This window comes from Oenanthe melanoleuca, chromosome 4 (assembly GCF_029582105.1).
Source record: "Oenanthe melanoleuca isolate GR-GAL-2019-014 chromosome 4, OMel1.0, whole genome shotgun sequence".
NCBI classification, from domain to species: domain Eukaryota; kingdom Metazoa; phylum Chordata; class Aves; order Passeriformes; family Muscicapidae; genus Oenanthe; species Oenanthe melanoleuca.
Window position 1 is genome coordinate 23157184 of NC_079337.1, and position 21611 is coordinate 23178794.

The window sequence follows — 21611 nt, forward strand, 5'->3', positions numbered from 1 at the left end:
AGCAAATGACTGTTTAGCATTTTCCAAGGTCTGACACATCTACAAGATGAATGATCATGTATTTTTTCTATTACTTGCAAAATTTGCATTAATCAACAGCATTCAATTAGCTGCAGTAATTTTGCTATTAGCACTTTATGGGTGCACTAATTTTTGTATATTAACCCACATTTCAAAAATAAGCATATAAATACCTTTTAAGATGAATCTAAATTATAATAACTGGCTAGTAGTATTTTTATTGTATTTACCATCCCAGCAGAACAGGAAGGACTAAAGCACATAAAACAAGAATCAAAACTTTACCATTTTATCAGCATATTCAGGAAGGCCTATTAATATGGAAGTTTCGCTTTTGTCAAAGTGCTACTGGAGCAGTTCAGAAAGGCATCTCATCCCAGTTTCCCTCTTATTCCATTTTTTAATTCCTTTGGATAAAGTTTTAAGGACCCTTAACACTTACATCTGGAATAAACCCAATTTCATTGAGGTGGTTACTGAGCTCTGGATCATGGAATGCAATCATCTGGGAAAACACCGTCAGGTACTCTGAAATGACAAATCCAAGACTATTGTCAAAAACACAAGCCCACTAGCCCACTAGCTCACAAGAGAGCTGTAGGAAAGCCATTCATTTTAAACCTACAATAAACAGCAAGTGAATACCACCACTGTACTGCTTGTTATAATTACATTCAATACAAAGGAAGAAACATTTAATTTTTCTTCTTTAGTACTTCTCAGTTTGGATTTTAAACAATGGTTTAACTTAGGACATACTTCGGTTGTGATGTATGCTTGACATGCAAAGTTAAAGACTGTTTAGCAACCAGCAAGGACAAATACCCACGATAAAAGATAAAACTGATTACACTATCAACCTGGCCTATTAGATTGATGGGTACAATTTCATTAAGGTGTCTAAATAACCCTTGCTTTTAACTGGAAGAGAATCACACCGGAGAACACAGAACAGTGACAGAGTTCTCTCTGCTCTGGCTCTCTCCCAGTTTTGTCCACACTGTCACATACTCTGTTAGAAGAAAACTGAGTAGGCAATAACATTGCAATTTTGTAACAGATGGTAATCCCTTTTCCTCCAAGTTCCCAAGAACAGAATAATTAGGGTGTGGACCAGTCGAGGGGAACAACAGACAGAGAACACGAACTCTGTTTCCAAAACATGTGGCATCTCAATGCTCCACACAGTTTATACCTACATAGAAGACACAAAGTAGCTAAAATTGCAGTGGGTAGTTAAATGACACATCCTTAAACCTTTCCTCTACCTTAAAAAAGCAGGGAAATGACACAGCATCTTTCTTTAAACCTGTATTTATACATTGTTTTTTGACATACAACCCTGGAAAGGATTAATGAGAACACTGAAATAGCCCTAAAGGGTCCAATCTCCCTGAGTCCTTGATGATGACAGATGTAAAACAGGAACTCAGGAATGCCTACACTGCTTTGGTTCACAGAATCCTACTGACCTGTATTCTAACTTTGCCTGATACATATTTTTGCAAAGCTCCTTAGAAATAACATCAGAAAACTCCAGAGAGCAAAAGTATTATTTTATGGAACAGTATAACCACTTGAGAAAAGTCTTTACCAAGCTACTAATCTTGAAGTCTAAAGTAGTTGTCTCCAGCGGAACACATTTATTCTCTTCATCTTTAGACCTTTACTGCAAGCAATCTTCTTTTACAGACAAAAGGATGCAATCATGTGCTCTGGAATAATTTTTACTATTATTTTATTCAGCTCATGACACCTCTTACCCATTGTCTTCCATACATAAACTCTCCAATCCTGGCATTCTCTCCTTATGTTAGCTCTCTCCCAATTATCTAATATGCAAATGCTTCTACGTCTAATAAGTTTTGTTTATCAGTTCTTAATTACCTTCCTTGAAGACAAAAAATTACAGACACTTTAAAGCTGACAAGTTTCACAAGAAATACACAAAAGAATTTCCTTAAAAGAGATACAAGGACAGCAAGTCATGCTTACATTTAGTATTCAATAAACATTCATAACTGCTTGCAATTAAAAACATTAATTACACCTGTTTTTTTTAATTACTAAATGGCTTTTGAAGCAGCTTCTTTTGTTTTTTAAAGACTAGAAGACAAATCTTCCCAACACAGACTTCCAAGGTGACTTTCTAAGTGGAGACAATTCCTTTTTCATGTTTCCATGAAATTTAAAAATACTTTTCAATTAGAACAGACATTCCTAGCTACCATTTTAATTTCTCTAAGTTACCTATATACTTGTTGAAGGCTGAACTATGGAACATTATTCCTCAGGGTTTTTCAGCTCCTGTCCTGTACTGAAAAACATCAACCTGTTCAATAAGAAATTCCCCTAAAGTTCCTATTTTCCTGAATACCATAACTTTCATTTTCTGAGGAATCCCTAGTTTGTACTGCTCCTCTTCATTTTTCCTTATTGTCCAAACAGCTCCTCTAACACCATTACTTTGATCACTTGAAGGGTAAGCCTTTACAATGCAATACTAGAAAGACTATTTACTGCTTTCACAACTTTGCAGGATGGACTGACTCTTACCTTGGATATTACATACAACACTTTTGTGTGTGTGCACATCTGGATTTCTTCTTCTGTCTGAATCCTTAATCACTTATTTTGCTCCAAATTTTCTTGCACAGTTATACGATTTTAACTGCATCCCAATTTTGCAACCCCTTGAAAAAAGTGTATTTACATATCCAGAAACAATTCTACTTCTCTTAGAATGACACCAAATAAAGGGACTTACCTTGAATAACATGAGAATTATCCTTCAGAAAGAAGTTATACAAATACTTTGGAATAAAAGCAGACATACAGGCATATGCCAGAGCTGCAAGAATTAGAAAAAAAGACACAATGACAGAGGCAGAATATAACTCCACCTAAAAAAGGACATTATTGATGAGATAATAAGCATAAATACTTAAATCAATCCATACACAAAAATGATTGCATGCTCTGTAGGTATAATAGGAGTCATTGTCCTAAGAAAGTAGTTTTCTCACACAGAGACCTTATATAAAGAATGCCAAGTACAAGATAATAAAAGCTTGGACTACATCTGTTATGAACAAATCACATTCTAAGAAGATAAAGGTCATATATCTAAAGCTGATCTGAAACTTTCAGGCATTTAAAAGCACCATCAGCTTTTCTGAACAAAACTGGTCTGACAGCTTAGCACTTAGGTCACCAAATAATACATCCACCTTAAACAAGGATGAACTACAGCTTCACTGAAAAATACAAGTGCTTCAGCAGCATTTCTTCTCTTTTCTATTTGAGATTACTTGTGCTTTTTATTATATATCATTACTGTACTTGGCAATAAACAGTACTTGAACCCCTGCTTGAAGAGCAGTACACCACACACAGTTTTCAAAATCCCAACCATTTCTTTTGACCTGTGGTAACAAGAGCTTTAAAATTCCTTTGTAGGTAAAGAAACTTTCCATCTCTAAATGGATTCACACATCTGTCTGCACATGGATACAGATGAGAGACTATGCTTTTCTTCACTCACTGCAGAAAAAGGTACTCACCTTCATTGTTAAAATTCAAGTACAGAAATGGTGCACAGAGAGAGTCAAGACCTAAAGAGAGAAAGCCATGAAGAAGCAGCACAAAGAGCTCATTTATTTTAATGCACAAGATAAAGACATTAACTTATAATGAAAATATGCACACTAGACATTGGTTCTGGATTATCAGGCCTTCACAAGCAATGGTGAGAACAACTGTGAAATCTATGCATGAAAACAGTAAGGATTTCAAATTGTTCAGCTATAATGCCAAATTGATTATTTTGCCAAGGCATCCAAGAAACGCCAATTACCGTCCCAAGAACTCAATAACTTTTGTAGTATTATCTTGGAGCTTAGCAAGCAAATAACTTTTCTTTTTAAAATAAAGTGACTGAAACTTGAAGACTGAATATATAACAAAGAGTGGAGCAATTTTTATTATAAATTAAATATAAATTACTAGGATTTAAATTTGTAATAACCCACGAATTCATTCTTCAAAGGAAATAGAAAGGAAAGCACCCAAAAAAAGGCTTATATTATGGGGGTGAAAAGCATGAGGTACTTTTAAGTCAATCTAAGCTTTCCATTCAATTATCTGCCCTTACCAACTAGTTAAACTCACCTTGCCAGTACACCAAATTAGGATGGGAAACAACCCAGGCCTTCAATACACGCCTGAACTTTGCATGACCCTCTGGTGATGACAGCAGTTCATCATACTGATGGCAACGAGGAATATCAACTTCAATCTGCACCACAGCCAAGCATACAAAGAGAAATTGGGATGAGTGGGGCAGCTCTACAGCAATCTTGCAACACTAGAGGTGGAAGTCAGCCAAAATATGTAGGTCAGACCACCATCATACATTATCTGCCTCTTCCATCACTCTCCAAACCAAAACTGACAGGGAACCTAACAGATCTGTTGAAGTTTAAAAACAGAGATTTTTTTTTTTCTCCTTTTCTGCACTCATATTTTTAAAGGGCTCCAGCCCATGAAAAAGGCAGAAAACAGATGACAGTTACAGTTTTTTTACTCCTGGATTCATTTTAGGTGGTAATATTGCTTTGCTCTAAAAGGTAACCAAATCAGAGTTCTCAATATTGCAACCAATTTGATGGAATATATTTCTTCACCCAGCTGGAAGGAACAATTGTTGTTTGTAATGTCTTTTAATGTTTGGTAAGAGAACATTTGAGAAGATTTTGGAGAACCAAATTGCTCAAACCCCCATTTCTGGGAAGCAGAGGGACCTCAGGTACTCAACATTATCTACTACAAAGTCCAACAGGCACAACAACATTTGGTAAATCCAGAATTTTAACAATAAATCATTAATATTGTTTACTACACTGCTGCTGCTACAGAAACAGTGATTATAAAGTAAAAAAGATTTCAGCTTTCTCATGTTGTAAGTTGAGTTAAAGTACTTGTGTCAATATGTTTTGCAAGATTCTTGCTGCAATGGAAGGCTAGAGGGCAAGGGAACCCATATTGCTATCCACACATGTGCCATAATAGGTAAGTGATGGGTGGGAAAGACCTTCAAGTGACAGTATCTGATAACACTGATAACAAGTCTTACTTGTCTGTCTGTAGGAATTGGTGTGTCTTTATCAATGGCATCATATTTTGCTTCTATGGCACCCTAAATGTGGAAGAAGAATATTTGAATTTAAAAAGCCCTCACCAACATAAATGCATATGACAATGTACATGGTGATACGCTGAAGTTGACTGTTTTTGTTAAGAACTTTAGTTAGCAGAAGAACAGAAATTCTGACAGCTTAATTTTAACAAAACCATCTTTATTCTGTTACCAACTCAAGACATACAGTCCTTTCTATAGAACTCCCCAGCGTGATTTTCAGTGATTTTCAGTTGTTTATGCAGAAAGCTATGTACTTTGTATTTTCCCATTTTCAAGTCAAGAGATGCTCTCAGTTTAAATACAATGCTTACCTCAGCCGCCAGCAAGGGGCTTTCAGCATCATCTCTAAAGGCACTGAATCTAGCTGCCTGTTAATTGATACTGCCAATATAGATTACTTAAGTAGCCTGTCCTTGTATAAATCCCAAGGCACGAATATTAACAAGCTCATTTTAATGTTAAGGAACAGGAAAACACCCCAATACTCAGATCACATCCTAAGCTAAATCTCCTGAATAGCCTAGGATGTGTTATCTCTAAGAATCTTTATGATCCACTGCCGCAGGATTGCAAGCAAGGTAAGTCCTGGGTAGTCCAGCAACGCTGTGAGCAGCCCTAATTTCTGGGACATTCCATAGTCCAAAAGGACTGTATTTGATTGATGTATTCTCCATTCTTTCTGGGAAGTGTATTGATTGGTAGGAGAGAAAAATACATTCCATGTGTTTTCTCATATTTTGTCCAAGTACTGCTGACTGGAGCAGAAGGACTGTCAACTGCATTTGTCAAAATATTAGAAATCAAAATAAATAAACCTCTGTCAACTACCAAATGAGGGGGTATTATTTACCACTGAAAAAAATAACTGAAATTAAAGGCAGTCAAGCTTACATCTTCAGCTTTCTGAAATTAAATAACTTTACAGAAAGAAGCAAGTTTGTAAGAACATCATCTTTATTTGCACATTTTCATGACTCATTTTGTTTGAAATTCCAGTAACCTACCTGTTAAATCTTTAAACCCATTACAGCTTCCTTGTCAACCCCATTCCCAGTACTGGAACTTCCCCAAATGCCCTTACCTCAACACCCAACAAGGCTGCCCAGGTTATGCCTCTCAGAAGAGGAGGGATGTCAATCCTGGCTTCTTTCCAAATTTGGTTTTTCTTGTATGGGTAGGCCTTCAAAGAGAAGAAATTAACTGCAAAAAATGTTATCATGTAACTGAAACAATTCAAATTCCAAACCTGGGACAGTATTTTCAAATGAAAAAGCCTGAACAGCGAATACAAGTTTCACAAGAAGTGAATTTAATTCCTAACTGGAAGGCCCAGATAAAGGACTATGGTTTGATGTTAAAACATCCGCTCTTTCTCATAAATGTATTCATGTGCTTTGGCACATACTGGATAGATCTACTAATCCAAAACTGTTCTATGAATTTTTTATTTATTATATCTTTCTTTTCATACTATGTATCCATCTTAGTTTTATTAAACATTTCTAGTTTATCCTTGATAATGTGCATCAGCTCTTTCATTCTTAAACAGGAATCCATCTCTCTGCATACATGTAAATTAGGGGCTGCTATTCCTTTACCCAGTATAAACCTCACATTCATAACATGGTGTTGCCATGTTTTCAAATACTTTACTGCTTTGAAATGCAGAAATGCTACAGGCATATTCATACCTATAATAGCTTAGTCTGTTACAAAATAAAGGATGTAAAATTATTTTCATCAGTAAATAACCAGTATCAGCAGCAGCTCTACTTCCATGTGCATGCTTTAAAATCTACTTTTATATTCAACAGTACTGAGAATAATTTGTTCTATTTTTATTTTCAATCTTCTTATACTTATGAAGGGGTTTTTTCTTCCTCCTTTCCTACTGTGGTCTCTTGTACCTCTGCTTCCTTTTACAATTACTTGGTCTTTCAAAATCTTCCAATTAGGAGACCAAATCCAATTATCCAGCATCACCAGAACTCCCTACCTTCAACAGCCTGTCAAACAGGACAATTCTATTTAGCTGGTACTCTGTGTCCCTCTCCCGGATGATCAGAGGAAGAGTAGCAGCTGCAGAGAGCTCATTGCTGCTGTTGGAATGAGGTAAAGCTGGCTGGCTGAAAAAAAAAAAGGGATAGTAATAGTGAATAGCAAGAAAAAAAAATCACTGAGAATAATTAATACCGCTTCAAGCATTTCTAAGCCAGAAACAAGGATAAATGGGTAATTTTGAATATTCAGCAGAAACAACTGATTTCCAGGGTAGAGGCTAAAATCCTCAGTTTGGCATCAGGCCTTAAGTGCAGTGTGATTATCAGCTCTTGACTTTCAGAGCCAAACAAAGACATGTTAGTTTTGCTTTTGGGAGGCAGTTGTGTCCAGCTGTGCAATGTGCCACTCAAATAAAACTAATAAATCAAAATTCAGTGCAGATACACAAATTTACACACACACTTACTCATCTTCAAGCAATGGATAAAATGCTTCTCCACCAACATCCTTTAGTCTCTGAAAAGAGGAAGAAAAATAATTAGTTATCATAACACCACTCAGAATTCAAGTGGAAATCTTAGTGGAATACAAAAAAAATATTAAATAGCAATTCATTTGCCAAATTCAGTAACTTGCCTTGAGACCTAAGCATCAGCTTAGTCCTTCAATAGCAATGAAGCATATAGCCTTCAACATTAAAACCTTTTGGTAATAGAGGCTTTTGGAGTTGATGCAAGTTCTCCTGCCTAAAGATACCCATAAACCTATTTCAACACAAGAATAGTTTATATGCACCATGGATTAATAGATAAATAGTATTACATAGTTATTCTTTGTTTCCTCATTTTTCTTCATGGACTTCCTATCCAAGTAGCTGCAAAGCAACTGCACAACTTGTTTTTATGGTTCTAATCGGTTCAAGAGTATGTAAACTTGAATTCCTTTTAGGAAATATATTCAGCAAAGGTGACAGACAAACATAGCTGAATTTTTGACTGAAGTTTTCAGACATCTCATGGTTTATGATTAATGTTTAATGCCATATTCTCTGCAGTGCTCTGTTTTGCAGTTCAGCCCTTAACCTGAACGCACACAGCACACAGCCTGTTCCTCTTGGGGCTGACAGAAGAGTTCATTCTCAGTTCATTCAGTACTGCTCCTCTTTTTATTATAAGCATCATGCTCTGCTCTATAAAAGATGTTTGAAAAATTGTACTAGTTCAAAAACTTATTTCAGCTAACACTGCAAGGTTCAGTGTAGCATCTTCCACAAAATAAAACTTCAGTACATAATTATTTTCTGCTGTATTTATAGAAGTAGGCAGCAATAGAAAAAAATTACAGATCAAAGTGTTTTAAAATAGTCTTTAAAAAATGCCTTCTAGTGAGAACAACAGTAGAAACTTCAGTGTGTATTATATATAAAATAGATGTTGCAAATTTTAATCTTCCTCCTGCCCCACAAGCCCCACTGATCAAGTGAAGAAAATAACCCAGTTCATTGGTCTGCCTTGATGCATTTGTGTGAAGCAGTGCAGAGTTCTACTGAAAAAATGTGTTTACACAGTGTTTGACACACTACTCCAATATTAAGGTGGCAGAGGCAGGAGTCACCTTCTTCTGTGCATACTAACCCCTGTAATCATATGGAAAGGGTTTTTTCAAAAAAACTGACAGACTTGCATTTGCCACTCTAAAAAGCAAGCTGCAGATAGCACAGCATAGTTTCCTAATCCAACAGCAATACAGCTCTACATGAGAAAAGACATGTAAACAATTAAAACATTTCAGTGATATATGCAGTACATCTTGTAACTGATCATCACATCAAGCCAAATAATGAGTTATCATACGCTGATTTTCCCAATGAAGATGGAAGAAAACTGCATTACAGCATTTTTGCAAAATGCTTTGAAGAGATTTTTTGAACTAGCTATTTCATGCTACATATTCCAAAACTTAATAATCAACTAGTGGAAAATCGGTGTCCAATGTTAAGTAAAGCTTTTGAGGAGCTGAAACTGAAATTAATTGGTCTACTTCTGGATAATGTGAGCCATTGATAGACAGTAAAGCATACAAAGAAGACACTCCATAAGCAAATAGTTGTAGCAATCGTGGAGAATACCAGGTGGTAGAGAACTATTTGCACTACACCGGCACAAAGCAGGTAACAGCAAAAGGAAAGAGGGACCGAAGACAACTCCAATTTACTAAGCTTTTGTAGGCAAAGAAATTTAATAGTACAGAATCTGACTTGGACACTAAGAAGTGTTCTCTTGGAATCAGTGACACTTCCGTTGGTAGAAACAGCAGTAGGAGCTGCTGTTACATAGTAGGAGCTGCTGTTACATATTCTCTTTAAACAAATGTTTCTGCACAATATCACTCTTACATTTCGAAGCTGGCACAGAGACAAAGTCACAGTTGTGTCGTCTAGAAGGGAACTTCTATCTCGTCCTTGCCCAAAGCTCTCACCATCTTCTAATAAAAAGCTTCAAAAATGAGAACACAAAAAGAATCAGGTCACTTTATAACACAGGACTAGAGCTAGGAAAAAATTTCTTACACCAAGAAGTTTCCTCTTTAAAACAAAGTATTAGGTCTTAGAAGTGTACTGTATTGACTCTACATGGCATGAAATCTACTATCAAGGGATTGTGCAATCACAAAGTTATTCAGACAGCCTTTTCTGTAAAATGGCACATTTCAGATTTTCTATAACTTTGCTCTATAACATAAAGAAAGAGTTATGAGATATGGGATTAATATTCCCTTTTATTCCTTGATCTCACATAGACCAGGCCTGTCATGCATTGTGAAAAGCAAAAATAAAATATTATTAACATATGAAAGGCAGTTCCCACCAAGACAAAAATCCCTAAGTGAAAGTCTGACCTTTTCTGCTGCAGTCCATCTAAGGATACAAATGTATCCATGACAGAGTGCAAAGAAATTTTCCATTACTATGATATTTTTAAAGTAGACCACATGAAACTGATTTTCAGAATTTAACCTAGCATTCTCAGTGATTAGATTGCATTTAGATGCATTAGATTACATTTTTGAAATTAACTCCTCATCTTCAAGATAGACAGTATGGTGGAAAATATTTGTCCCTCATAATTTAAAAGCACCTGCATACACCTATGGGAAAAAAAATAAGAAATGCCTCAAAAATCTCACACTAATTTTGATACTAAAATAACACTTAAAATCTATTTCCACCATTTTTCTTTAAAAAGACATTGCATTTTGGCAGTACACATACCTCATCTGTTTTTTAAACACAGAAACGGTAAATTTATATATATGGGCACATAATTATACTATTAAGATCAGATCATAGGATTAAAACATCAGTGTTATACATAAAATTGCAACATGTGCAACAGTAAGATAAAAGTAGCAATCGCTAAAATGCTGTTACAGAGTTTTAAGTCATAAAACAAAGCATTGTGAACAAAAATAATTAGCTGATCTGCTGAATAACTGGGTTCTCCATTCAGTACTGCTGCTCTGTGAAAGGGAATTCAGAACATGATAATTTGCTACATAACATACTAAATTAAATTACAAATTTGAAGCACAAATTTCTCACTGAAGCACAGTGAGCCATTAATACTAAAACTTAATTCTGTTGGAAAGTGTGCAAAATTTAGGGACTCCCATTTCATCAGTATTTTCCACTTCACCAGCATCTTTTCAAATTTCAGAAAGCAATAGGTAGATGACAGATACAAGGCATCCAAATAATGCCTTAAACTGGATAAGGGGGGAATTGACAATTTCCTTCTGTTTATGAATGCCATTTTCAGTGTTTCCCACATGTAAAGGATTTTAAACTAAGTATGTTCTCTTGCAATCACTAGTGTTCTCCATCCATCCATCCATCCATCCATCCATCCATCCATCCATCCATCCATCCTTTTCCTTAAAGTGCTTCTCCATCCTTACTTGGGAAGTGTGCAGACAGGTGGCTTTGATCGAATGATTTCCTTGTTGACAAGTTCTTTCTCCAAGTCTCCTCCAGCCAAACACCAGAGATAATAAACCTCTTCAATTGATCTTTCTGCTAGGTAATCATTATCTTCATCTGTTGGGAGAAATGACACAAAAATAAATTAAAACCTTTTACGTAGTTTGTATTTCTTTCTACAACTCTTAAACACATAATGTTGAAAAAAAAAATTATTTTGCTTGAGAGGTCATAACCTTAATCTGAAGTTAGAGGAAAATTGATCCTTCCTTTGCAAATTCTGTTTAAGGAGATTTAAGGAAAGAAGTCATTAACAAAGGAGGTATTTCTGCAGTTTGCCATAAACCCCTCACATGAATACAGAGTCCACACATTGAGTGTGAACTTTTGCCTCCTGTATGTTTTTAAACAAAACAAAACAGTGTTTGCTACATAGCACTAAAACTTAAAATAAGAAACAAGTGCTTCCTACTGAGTAGTTACAATTCCTCTTCCCTTCACATACCATACTCATTCTAATAAGGCAAAAACATCTTCGTCTAGATGAGATTTTTTTAAACATCTCCAAGTTCATGAGAAAAACAAATCAGGATTTAAGAGAGATAACAACATACTGTAGTTTAAAACTTAGAAGTTTAATCTTTTAGTCCAGAATGTGACCTCTTCCCAGTACTTCCAAAAATCATTTAATGTTATGATCTAGCAGAATTCAATAACAAATAAGCAGAAAAAAATGACCTTATACATGCACACGTCCAAATTCTAAAGGCAAAAGATGACACTGCTTTTGCAACATGGACTTGAATACTATTGTTATTATTTCCCCCTGAGGTTGAAGCATAAAATTAAGATTTGACTCCTTCGGCTTTGCAACTTATTGCATTAACAAGTGTTGTAACATTCAACAGTCTCTGTGAATAATTTGTCGGAGAGAAAATGCAGTAACATTTTATTTTCCTTCCCCCTCCAATGACATCCCACTACCTGCTTTTACCTTTACATAATTGACTTATGTCTTCAGGTAGTGTTAAATTGGCACACCTTGGAGAAGATGAGAACAGACCAGCAGGTTTGTGGAAGGGAGGATATAGTGAGGATACTTCACTGAACAAACTGTCATGTAGCAATTCCTCTGGAGTTGGCCTTAAATTAAGAGAAGAGGATAAAACAATTAGAGCAGAGTGCTCCCAAAAATGGTGCATTTTGGAAAAAAAGGTCCCCAGTAATGAATATTAGCGAGTTATTTTAAATCATATTGGATCTCAGAAATTTTAATAGCAAAAATGTCTACCAACATTTTTCAATTCATGCATCACAACAAACTAGTCTGTTTACAGCCCAAGTTCAGACCTCTAATTCTTCTCTTTTGAATACTGAAAAGCACAAAACTGAGAATTTCTTATAGGTAGCCCAAATGTCAGTATTTCAAACAAAGGTTCAGCAACAGTTTTTCTAATTTCATAGTAACCCACAGAATTTATCAGGCCCTTGGACTGAATACTTGCCTCTTAGAAGGCTGGAATGTAAGGCATTTCTTCAGAAGAACAATGATGTTTTCAGAAAGGTCCTGGAACATAAGAAAAACATGGAGGAGGTCTTTTTATTACTGTCTTAATTCAGCAAGTCACTCGGCTCATACTTAACTTTTAACACACAGGCTATTCCTTTGAGGGCAATAAAATTTCACACCTACGCACATGAGGTTGGCTGTGTGAGAGCAAAATTCTGGGGAAGTAATTCTTCTCACCTCCCAATCCTGCATTTGGTTTAAGGGAAAAAAAAATCTGAAAAATTTGCAATATATGCAGCCTTTTACTTACTTTTTAATTTAGATATTCTGTACCTTAATGGAAACAATGCAGTACCTGGGAACTTCCTTCTGCTAACAATCAGAAATCTTTCATATAATGTCCCAAAATATAGAGACACTAAAATTCAGTGATAATTTTTGTGGGTGGGGAAAAGTTGAACTATATAAACCTACACTATCAGAATGTGTAAGGTGGACCAGATAGAAGACTTAATTTCTGGAAGAAAAATTCTTCATCACTAAAACTTTGAAGAAAATTTATAGCTTATTAAACTACTCAGAGAGCATTAACATTTACTAAGACTGATAGCAATTTTAAAAAAGAATAGTGCTGGCTATTTGAAAACATCTCATGTATGTAGTTTGGACTTCAAATTTTTTCATCATACTGCAATACAACAAGTGACCAAACAAAATAAAAAAATAAACATGCAAAATACTATGCAGCAATAAAATGTTCTGGGTAAGGCAGCACGGAAGAGTAAATGAGTTCCACAAACCTTAATTATATCAAGGCAACCATGTTCTTCAGCCAATACAGTTACAATATCATCTACACAGCCTTTGAAAAACAAACAGAACAATAAAAAATAAAGGATTATTAATAAATAAAGTGAAAGCAATTAAACAGGATATCAGATAAATGTCCACTCAAAATCACTTAATTTTGGCTTTTTTACTACCACATCACTCAAAAGTGAATTATCAAAATAAGAAATGAAAATTATTATAACCTATGCAGACAGAAGCCTAGGAATGTTAAGTAGCACATCTAAGGTAACAGTGAATTTATAGGCCTAGTCCAGAGTGTCAGTCTGACAAATAAAGTAAGAGAGTCTTTCAACTTTTAAATATTTTTTTTTTTTTAAATCCTTGGAAGAACTTAAGGGTACCTATATGGATCTTGAAGTAATTTTTGCCCCTGTTGTTCCTTGCAGATAATACTAGCAGTATTTTAGCACTTCTTGTCACTAATTTATTGAATAAATAATTCCCAAGCCAGGACACAAATGCTTTTCAGTGGATAAACAAACAACTTGAATTCAGATTGAAGTGTATGGAGATGCTTCAGAAAGCCTTCTTACCAAATCCCCAAAACAGTCAGAACCTCAGCACTTAAGCACCAGCTGCTAAATGAAAAAGATATTTCTCCTGACAGCAATTAATTTTAGCAGTTTGCTGTTTGCTCTGGATAGTAACTTACTGTTAAGGCTTCAAATTGCAAGCTCATGCCTTTCCCCTTCCCATGATTTATACATAAACACCACCAGAAATCAAGGTTTAAAAGCTACAAGGATAGTCCCACTTCCTGACTCATCTACATTAAGCCAAAGTTCCACTAGTGCAGTGATGTTTTATAGTTTGAAGGTGAAACTAGATACAAAAGCCTGAGTTCACTAAAACACTTCTCATCTTTTTCTTTCTGTCTTCCTATTTGAGTCCTGCTTCTCCCTGCTTGGCCATTACTACACAGGCACTGTAGGGATAGTTTTCTTCACAATCATCAATTCCTAACTCATTTCAGAAACCTTCTGCAACACAAACCAACAAATAACCATGAAAATGACCATTCTTGAGGATGTTTTCTTGTCTTTTATTTTTTTTAAAATAGTTTGCCCTTACTCCAATATACAGCCAGCTCTTCCCAAGTTTTTTTTCCCTGGCATCCAGCTCCATACTTTCCCTAGAGGAGTAGCACACTACAAATGCCAATTTAAATCTGTAGAGGATTACACTTTACAAAAGGTAAAGTGCCTTATGTCTGAGCATCACAAGCTGATTAGTCTGTAAAGCTCTAACCACAGAGCTGCTTGGAAATTTGAAAAATTGATTTTGTGCTACTTACCTAACATAAGTATAAATTTCAATCTTTCTGCTATCTCCAAACTCTGAAATAATTTTCTCCCCTAAAAAATAACAAAGTCAAATTACACTTGAATTTGTAAGAAACAGCAACTACATAAACATATTTAGATATCACTGTATCCCATCTTTATAAAAAAACAGTGAAATAAGCTTCTACATGTGAATTTTAGACATATCAAAACTATCATTGGAACAAAAAAACCTTACCCCAACTATGGCAGAAGCAGTTTCACATCACAATATAGCAAAAATGTACCATTGATACCTTCCCTTAAATGAAACTGTCTTGCAGTCAAATTCTTGTGGCTCCACGGGTAACTATCCTTCATGGTTAACACATATACCAAGCAACCTACATACCAAAATGCATCCTATTCCTTAAACAACCAGTACTGTCCAAGTAGGAATGCTAACATATTCTGATATATGGGCTTGGGTGATGGGCAGAGAGCAATCAAGTTAATGAAACTATTCCCCCAGAGTCAAAATCAAGAGAATTATACTTTCACATACCATGCAAAGCTCAAATAATATTATACCAAGAGACCACAGATCTGATTTAGGGCCAGAGGGCAGAGGCTTCTCACACTGAGTGTGATCACTTGGTTTGCCTATTCCCTGTGCAATTACTTCAGGTGCCAGATACGATGGGTACCTAGAAAGATGGAGCAACATTAGACACTGTCCAAAAAGTGTGACTTCCCATTACATAATCAGAATAATTTGGCATTCTGAGGAACCAGAATACTGCCTATTTTATTCAATCAAAATCTACACAATGCAGCAAAGTTTCACCCCAGCATAGTGTTTACTACATAAAAGGTCAAACCCCAGTCATTAGCCCTGTTGCTTTGTGAAAGGAAACATCAACTTTCAAAGTGGTATATTTACATAGCTTCAGGAAAACAGAGACTGAGTTTCAGCCTTTAGGATATTAAGTGTATCTTAGACTCACACTTTGGGATGGTTGCAGTAATCTTTTCCATTGATAGTGTATTCCCATCAAGTAACTTTTGAATTTGCAAAAAAAATGTAACAAAAAGTATTAAAGACATATATTACCTTCTACTAGACGATTTTAAAATAATTCACTATAGTACCTAAAAAATCTGCAACCATCAGAAAGGAAACATCAGTTTCTTCTGACCATGTCTTTAAGAATAAACTCAGTATTTAATTTGGAAAAAAAATGGCACCTCAAAAAACCCAAAATTGTCAAAAACCTTACTTCAACAAAGCTGTGGATGATCACTTGAAAACAAATCATAAACTTATAAAGAGAAAGAAAGCCTACACTGGTGAGTAATAGCAAGGTACTGATTGTGCATTTTCCTACATTTGAAATGAGGAATCCAAGTCATAAGGAAATATAAGTATCTGAAGGCAAATAGTGACATCACAGAGTTATGGTAACATGCTGGAATGGTACCCACTCTCTATTTTTTGTTCATCTCACCTAGTCAGATGACAACTTCATCATTATCAGAAGCTTCTGAATAAGGGGTGCTCTAAACATAATTTATTTCCTGAAAAATAAATCTCTTATATATTTGTTACATCCTTACCCTATAGGAAAATCAACATCAACACCTTGAGCAGTCATATGGTAGAGTCCAAATTTAGCCAACTTCACGTGTCCCTGAAAAGGGAAAAATAAATGATCAAGAGCAGCAGAATCCAACATCAGAAGAATTTATGTTTAAGTTAAAAAAGTTAAAAACAAAATTAAAAATAATTTCAAACTGCTTCAGCTGTCAGAGGACAGAAATCTATAAAAAGCACCTCACCTATTATGCAGAAATGTACTGCAAGTTAAAGAAGTGCTTATTTCTAATGCTTTTACTTCTCAAGAGCATTAATTAAATCACTTTGCTTGGAACACATCAGAAATTTTAAAGTTACAGTATTATTTTCAGTAAAAAGGCTTAAATACTACATTATACATTTTTTACTTTGAAAACTGTACAAAATCCTGTTTGACTCCTAGAACTCCCTAAACATGACCAATATTCTCTCAAATCTTTCATTTACCGAGCCTGGCTTCTGAAGACCTCCCATCAAATCATTACTATCTTGCTCTCCTTAACAGTACCAACACATATTTCAAACAGTTTTTCAAGGTAAAAAAGGTCTTCCTTTCTATTTGTGAAGACAGAAAGCTAACACCAAAACAACAAAAAAGTAGGTACAGAAGCTAAACTGAGGCCTTTTTTCTGCTGGGTTTTGAATTACACTCAGCCAGCCTCCAGATGGTGCAACAGAGAAGGCTGTATCAGAAAGCTTTTAAAGGGCAGGGCAGAGCTTAGAAGTTTGTCTCACAGCCCTCTTCTGTTCTTTCATTGATTTTAGGAGTATCTTAAAATCCTAGAGTACTTTTGTATGGTAGAGCATTATTATGATTTTGTTTACAAGCATATAAAAATATATGTGTTCCTTATTTTTGGTGTTCCTTATTTTTGTCCTCTCTTTTCTTTGCCTTCCAAGGGGAGGATCTAGTTATTCTACCAAAAGTGAGTAAAAAAGGATTGAGAGAGGAGTTATGCAGACAGGTTAAACTCTTTAGCATTTGGTTCTGATGAAGAAACTGCTCTGAAGACAACCATAGCTATTAATTTCTCTCAAATTAAACTTTTATAAGCAGAAATCGTATTCCTCTCTGTCAACAGTCTGTGGTAACAGAATTGACAGATACTTAAATTTGAATAATTTAACATGAAGGAAAAAATATCTTGGTATCTTAGAAGGCGAAAGTATCATATCACCACAGAACACAAGAAATATTAGTGACATAAGAAGTCATCTTCTTTTCAAATAGCTAGGAAGGTCTTGTGACTAATTACAATGATGACAAGTACACTTATATTACCACTTGGAGAAGGGAGAAAAAAGCGTGGCTTGGGACAGAACAGAAAAACAAATTCAGTAATACATTTGAAACTCAAGAAATGATGTAAAATAGTAGTTAAAAAAAAAAAACAACAACAACAAAACCATAACAAACAACTTTCCAGATCTGCAACTTTTTTTCCCCACCATAACAATTGTGACTGTCCAGTTTCCATCTATGACACAGCATTGCACTTGTTAATAGCAAACAAACCCATAGATCTATTCCTGTAGCTGTACCTTTCGATCCAAAAGAATATTGCAAGGGGAGAGTGCTCGGTGGACCATTCCATGCTTATTCATATATTGTAAACCTTGCAAAACCTCATATGCTATGCATAAGATCCTTGAAGAACTGAAAAAAAAAACAAAACAAATAAACCAACATGTTATAGTAAAGATAGTAAATATTTTCCTTTTTAATCTGTAAAAATGTAGTGTTCCACAGCTATTCCAAACAAAAGTGAGACATTTACAATTCCAGAACAGTTTAAAGGATCAGCATTGAATATGGTGGAGCACATTCAGTGCACACACAATTTCCTCAAAATCCCACAACTAGGTTCCTTCACCCTGAACTGGTCCTTAGGAAGAGTAGAAAATGCTGACTAAGTATAAAATACTCTCTTCAATAGAAACTTACTTCATCAGGAAATAAAGAAAAAAATCTCAACCCTCCCTTATTTTTATTTGTTCTTAAGTCTCCTACTGACAGTCATTAAGAAGTTCACCTGAACAAAAGGTTTTAAAATCTCACATAGTAACTAGAGCTTATTAGAGCTTATAGATAGCAGAGGCCTGACTGGATCGTACCTATAGTCTTCAGTCATCACAAAATCTAAAAGAGGGGAAAAAAAGGGCAGAAACTGCATTTTCAACACATTTGTTTTACAGCCTTGCAAGTATCAAACTTACCATCTTTGTAAAGAAACAAAAAAGCTTACCACCCAAAACATTTTGACATAACTATGTATTTTGGCAGAAGTTACCATTTCCTCTGAAGACTGATAGCCTTGAAGAGGAGTTTCTGTGAATAACTGATCAGGGATTTGTACAGATAACCATAACAGGCTTCCAAAGTGCACTCTAAGTAAAAACAAAAGGCACAGATCTCATGTCACCTAGAGAGATTCCATTTAACTTTCTACTCTTCCTTAATCTGTCCATCAGCCACTTCAGGTCTTTTTGGTAACTTTTCCTCTGCAGGCAGAAGACTGGTTTACAGAAAGTCCAAAAATCAAAGCATATCTACTTATAAAGACCTAACTTTACATCCCAATTATTTTTGGATTTCCTTGTTAAAGAATAACATACAATAGCATTCTGGAGGATATTCACCACCCTCTCTTGCTTGTTACAAACTTGTGCAATAGCAAAATGAGGAGGAATATTTCAGACTGATGACACAGACAAGCCAACTATCTGACTACACACCAAAATTAATTTCTTTATTCATCAGCTGCTATTCATACCTGATGGAATGACAAAAAATTTGTCAGAAGAGTAAATAGCTAGATTTCGACAAAAGCCACACTTACAACAAATTCTGAGACTAGTGCAACACAGAAATATGGAAAAAAGCCATGACTAAGTTACCCTGCATGGAGCTACCCTCTAGATCCTCACTTTTTTTCCTAGAAGAGCTCTGTACTAATTCACAATAGTTGTGAATATGTACTTTTAAGATAAATTTTAAGCACAAAGGGAATCTATTTTAACATATGTCCATACTGCTGTATCTTAGGTCATAGTATTTGAAACTGATTCTCAAGGTCTTAGCAATTTGACCAAAACTTCGTAGCTAATAACCACAAAAGCAAACCAAAATTCCACAACCATCTAGCTCCTCCCTCCCTAGCACATCCCACCCACAAGTTAAATACTAAACCACAGCATCAGACATTAGCAGCTGTGTACCTTTCCTCTTGGTCATTCCTGGGCAGACATACGGATGTTGTAAAAAAAATTACCTTAAAGTCTTCAGCTTTCTTGTATATTTTGTTGCCTGCAATGCAAAGACTAGTGATAATGTGGCAAGCAGAATCTCCTCTCTCATTTTCTACTCAGTTTTGCAAAATAAAAACATGAAATCTAAATGATGGAGTCCTCATGTTTCAAGTAGGGAAACAATTGCATGTGAACAATTAGTACATCATGAAGTATTCTAGCCTAAACATTGTTCCTCTGTGTTAAAAATTAAAATTGGCATATTAAAAAACTAAAAGTAACTATTAATAAAAGTGAAATTTGGTGACCATTTGCTGGAGGCAGGCAGTGTGCTCTGCTGACGGCAGGGGGCCTCAGCCACCCATTTATTCTCCATGTTCTCTTGCAATACATTAAAAAACCACTCCAGAACCCAGGCAAATACATGAAAATAGAGCCTTGGGATTCCTTGCTCTTTAACATAAACCCTCCATCTCATTACAGTGATCAGGAACACACAAGTGGTAACTATTTTTCAATGTGCATTTAATGCCCAGTGCTCTTAAACTCTTGATGCCACCCTGCTGGGCAGAAGCATTGAGCCAAGTACCTCAGGCTGGTCCTTCAGCAGAGGGAACTCTGTATAATTAGCTCTGCGTTGTGCTGCTGCACCTGGTGTAGCTCTTATTTATTAGGGAAAATACACTGTGTGGTTACAACCCATGAGATTTGCATTTAATTCCAAAGGGCCTGACAACTGCACTTACTGCTGTTATCAAGCCCAAGAGATTTCTCTCCTTTAAACTCCCCAAGGCCAAGTTTAGCAGATGTTTCTCACTAGAGATCACTACCAAGGCTGTCCCCTTGCTTCAGTGGGTCTCAGCTCAGTCTCTACAGCCACTATCAACACAGCTAGCATTGCATCAGCCTTTGGCATATGGAAAAGGTACACTCATAAAGCTGCTTCCAGGCTTCAGTGTAACTTGACTTTTTAAAAAAACCCATAAATAAAAAGGAAAACATTGCTCTAGATGAGGAGGACACTTAAAAATCCAATGTTGGTGGCAAGCTCTGAGCAGATTCAGAAACTTTTATGCCAGTTAGCTGGGAGTCTGTTTTTCAATGGACTAGCTACTGTTGAGCTCCAATAGGTGTAGCCCTGTTTAACTACTGGGCCTTTTGGACTGCAGAGGTATCAGCACCTCCCTCTAGCAGGAGGTGGAGGAAAAAAACCAGCAGCAAAAGCACTAGAAACAGGACAGCAGGTGAAGTGGCCAAATGTAAGTGTGGCAGGTTTGACACCAATCATGCCACACCATGGACCTAGGGAGGGCCATAATGACAGCTGTGTGGTATGAAGCAGCCTTTTCATCTCAGCAGCTGATGATCATGGTTGAGACCTCACATTACAGTAAAACAAATCACAATCCCCTGCTTAAGGCAATACTGTAGGATGCAGCAAGTAAAAGCAAAAGTGTGAGATGCAATGGAGCTCCCTAGCTCTTCCAAAAAGACTTGTTTTACAACGTTATTTTCCTCTCCACCAGCAAGAAAAAAACCAGAAATTTCTTTGCAAAAGGAACACACATTCAAGAAGCTGTCTGCATGTTAATCCTCAGCCTGGATACCAAAAAATCTATGTAGCTGTAGCCTAGTCAGCTAGGCTCCTCAACAGGGGTTCTCTTCAAGAGAAAGGATTGCATATGGGTATAAAATCAAACATTAATTTTAATGATTGCCCTGGTTTGGAGAAGAAACATAGCCATGCAAAGAGGTCAATTTTGAGTACCTTCATAGTATAAATCATTAATTAAAAGACTGTAAGAATTAAAACCAATACCAGGCTTGGGGCTGTAACTTGAATTCTTAGAAAAGGAAGCACTAAGGAAAACTGTACCCCTCCCTCAGATCCATCCTTTAAG

At 35.9% G+C, this 21611-nt stretch overlaps 1 protein-coding gene across 1 annotated transcript in view; it reads right to left on the reverse strand.

Annotated features, from left to right (window-relative positions):
• Positions 1-21611, reverse strand: part of TBCK (TBC1 domain containing kinase) — an 87745-nt gene that overhangs the window by 47810 nt on the left and 18324 nt on the right. Inside the window, exons 4-20 of the mRNA XM_056489146.1 lie at positions 18004-18118; positions 16443-16516; positions 15391-15532; positions 14858-14918; positions 13512-13573; positions 12707-12768; positions 12196-12344; positions 11180-11318; positions 9618-9717; positions 7689-7738; positions 7218-7347; positions 6303-6401; positions 5156-5218; positions 4192-4318; positions 3585-3635; positions 2789-2872; positions 464-549 (exon numbers count right to left, since the gene is read on the reverse strand). Of these exons, the coding sequence (XP_056345121.1) occupies positions 464-549; positions 2789-2872; positions 3585-3635; positions 4192-4318; positions 5156-5218; positions 6303-6401; positions 7218-7347; positions 7689-7738; positions 9618-9717; positions 11180-11318; positions 12196-12344; positions 12707-12768; positions 13512-13573; positions 14858-14918; positions 15391-15532; positions 16443-16516; positions 18004-18118 (1594 nt within the window). The remainder of the gene's footprint in view (positions 1-463; positions 550-2788; positions 2873-3584; positions 3636-4191; positions 4319-5155; positions 5219-6302; positions 6402-7217; positions 7348-7688; positions 7739-9617; positions 9718-11179; positions 11319-12195; positions 12345-12706; positions 12769-13511; positions 13574-14857; positions 14919-15390; positions 15533-16442; positions 16517-18003; positions 18119-21611) is intronic.